General features: G+C 25.9%; 1 protein-coding gene across 1 annotated transcript; it reads right to left on the bottom strand.

Annotated features, from left to right (window-relative positions):
• Window positions 1-65: 65 nt before the first annotated feature.
• PCYB_003780 (CYIR protein) lies at window positions 66-2,358 on the bottom strand (the record flags this gene model as incomplete). Its single annotated transcript, XM_004227799.1, has 4 exons — window positions 66-1,268; window positions 1,349-1,589; window positions 1,724-1,940; window positions 1,980-2,358. Coding segments are annotated over 4 exons (2,037 nt in total), but the record flags the coding sequence as incomplete, so codon positions are not given.
• Between the last annotated feature and the right edge of the window lie 38 nt (window positions 2,359-2,396).

Below are 2,396 nucleotides of genomic sequence, written 5' to 3'. Positions count from 1 at the left end.
CTTTTTTTAGGAAAATTCTTTAAAAATATTAATTTATAATTTTTATATATAAAGCAAATTTTATCATACCTTATAATACATGAAAAACACGATTATTGTACCCAATGTTGCAAGACACACGACGCCAATACGAAAAGGAAGTTTTTGTAATATGTCATTTGGGAACGATGTATCAGCAGGTATAACATTATCCTCCAAATTTTCTATATCACGTACTTCTGTTGGTTTTGCAGATTGGGAATTTAGTGAATTTATTATTTTGTTATTTTGTTCTGAATTTTGTAATAATTCATTTATGAAAAGTGGATCAGTAGGTATAACAATATCCTCCCAATTTTCTATATCCTTTTCTAGTGTTACTTTTTTAGGTTGGGAATTTGATAAATTTATTATTTTCTTATATCTTTCTGACTTTCTACAGTATTCTTTCATTTCTTCCTTTATTTCCCCGTTTTTACAAGCTTCTGCTGCTTCTTTGACATAAGATTTACGTGCAGTACCCATGATTTCTGGAAATAGCGTGTACAGATAATCAGGCTTAGAATTTCCTGCACTATCTTCTCCTGTTATTTTTGCGTCTGGGTCAGATATTAAAAGAACATTTATTGTTTTTCCATTGATGGTTATTTTTTTACCATCTAATCCTGACGTATTATTTTGTCGTTTAATTACATTTCTTCTAGCAGATAATTTGTCGTTTAAGTGTGCGCTGAAATTTGGTTGCTGGCAACTTAAGCGTTTCTCTTTAAGAATAGAATCAGTAACATATGAACATGTAAAATATTTTATAAACATGTTATTTTCTTCTTTGGGATTAATATTATATGTTTCTTCAGATTTATTAGCTATAGGTGAATTTTTTATTTTTTTACATTCTTCTTGGTCATGCGATTCTATTGCAGATATGAGTTTACGTGGGTCGTAATATTCGTCACATTCCAAAAAATAATCTGAACACAGAGTCGCACCCCAGGAACAGCATTCTTCCTCATATTTGTGCTTATTGTATATATAACTCATATATTTAAGGTAATTATAATATTTATCTTGCTGCCTTTCATTACAATCAATTTTTTTTATAATTTCATTATAATTTTTAAAATATTCAAATAGATGTTTCATTTCTCTACATTCAGAAAATGTGCAATCATAATTAAAAAAACATGGATTATATTTAACAGACTCGGGTGTACTATAAGTTTGATTATTTAATTTATAATTTTTATTAAAATCATCTTTAATTAAATCCTTATTAAATTCAATATTTTCTTTAATAAGATTAAAAATTTCAGTTATGTCAGTAAGATTTTTGTCTTCATTTTTTATCTTCATTTTTTATGTAATTTACTTATTTCGCCATATATCCAAAAATTTAAATATGTACAACGATCCCTATGACTTAAGCTATTCATTTCTGAATTTATTTGTAAAGTTTTTATATTCCTTTTCATTTTTTTACAAATATCTTTTATCTGATCCTTATCATCCTTTAAATTACCAAAATTGTTACATTCATATTCACTACCAGAAGCATCTTTGCTTAATACATCATATATTTTAAAAGATGGTAATTCTTTAATTATAATTTTCTGCAGAATAAGAATAGTAAATAAGGTAAAGTAATCCCTTATTTTATAGATAAAGTTTGCATTGTAATTCAAGGAAAATTATATGTTCAAATAATACATTGTATTTAATTATATTATCAAATAAGAAAGCGAACATATTCATTTTTTATTGTTTGATTATATTTTCCATAAGAAGGTGGTACAGCATGTTTCGTCAATTTTTTTTCATGGTTTCCTCGTAATGAGTTTAAGTTGTCAAAGCTTTGTGGGGCTTTTATGGAAGAATCATCAATATTACAGTTTTCCTTTAAAAGAGATAACGTATTATCCTTATCAATAGTTTTTTTGTAAAGACCCAATTCTTTTTCGTATCTGTGTGGAAATACTTTCTGACTAGATTCGTCTTTTTACTCATGATATAATTTTAAAATATACTTAATATATTCACAATATTTCCCTTTAATTTGATCACCCGGAGATAATATATCATTTACATGTTCATAATATTCAAAAAAATCATATGAATCTCTTTTTTCTTTAATACATCCAAAATTAAATTTTTTTTTTATTTTATTTTTGCATATTTTTTTATCTTTATCCTTAACTTCTTGGTTGCAGCACACAGATTCAAACCAAAACTTTTCCAGTAAGCCATAATACCAACTAATACAATAATTATCTGAACCACAACCAATTATTTTGTTATATATCCATAAGACTAAATGATCACACTTCTGAATAATATTTGCATCATCTAATGTAAATTTATCAAATTTATCTTTCCATTTTTCTGTTATTTGCTTAATAGTATGACAACTGTTATCACTT

This window comes from Plasmodium cynomolgi, assembly GCF_000321355.1.
Source record: "Plasmodium cynomolgi strain B DNA, scaffold: 0354, whole genome shotgun sequence".
Taxonomy (NCBI): Eukaryota; Apicomplexa; class Aconoidasida; order Haemosporida; family Plasmodiidae; genus Plasmodium; species Plasmodium cynomolgi.
Note: the sequence above shows the minus strand (reverse complement) of the source record. Positions and strands in the feature narration are given on the sequence as shown.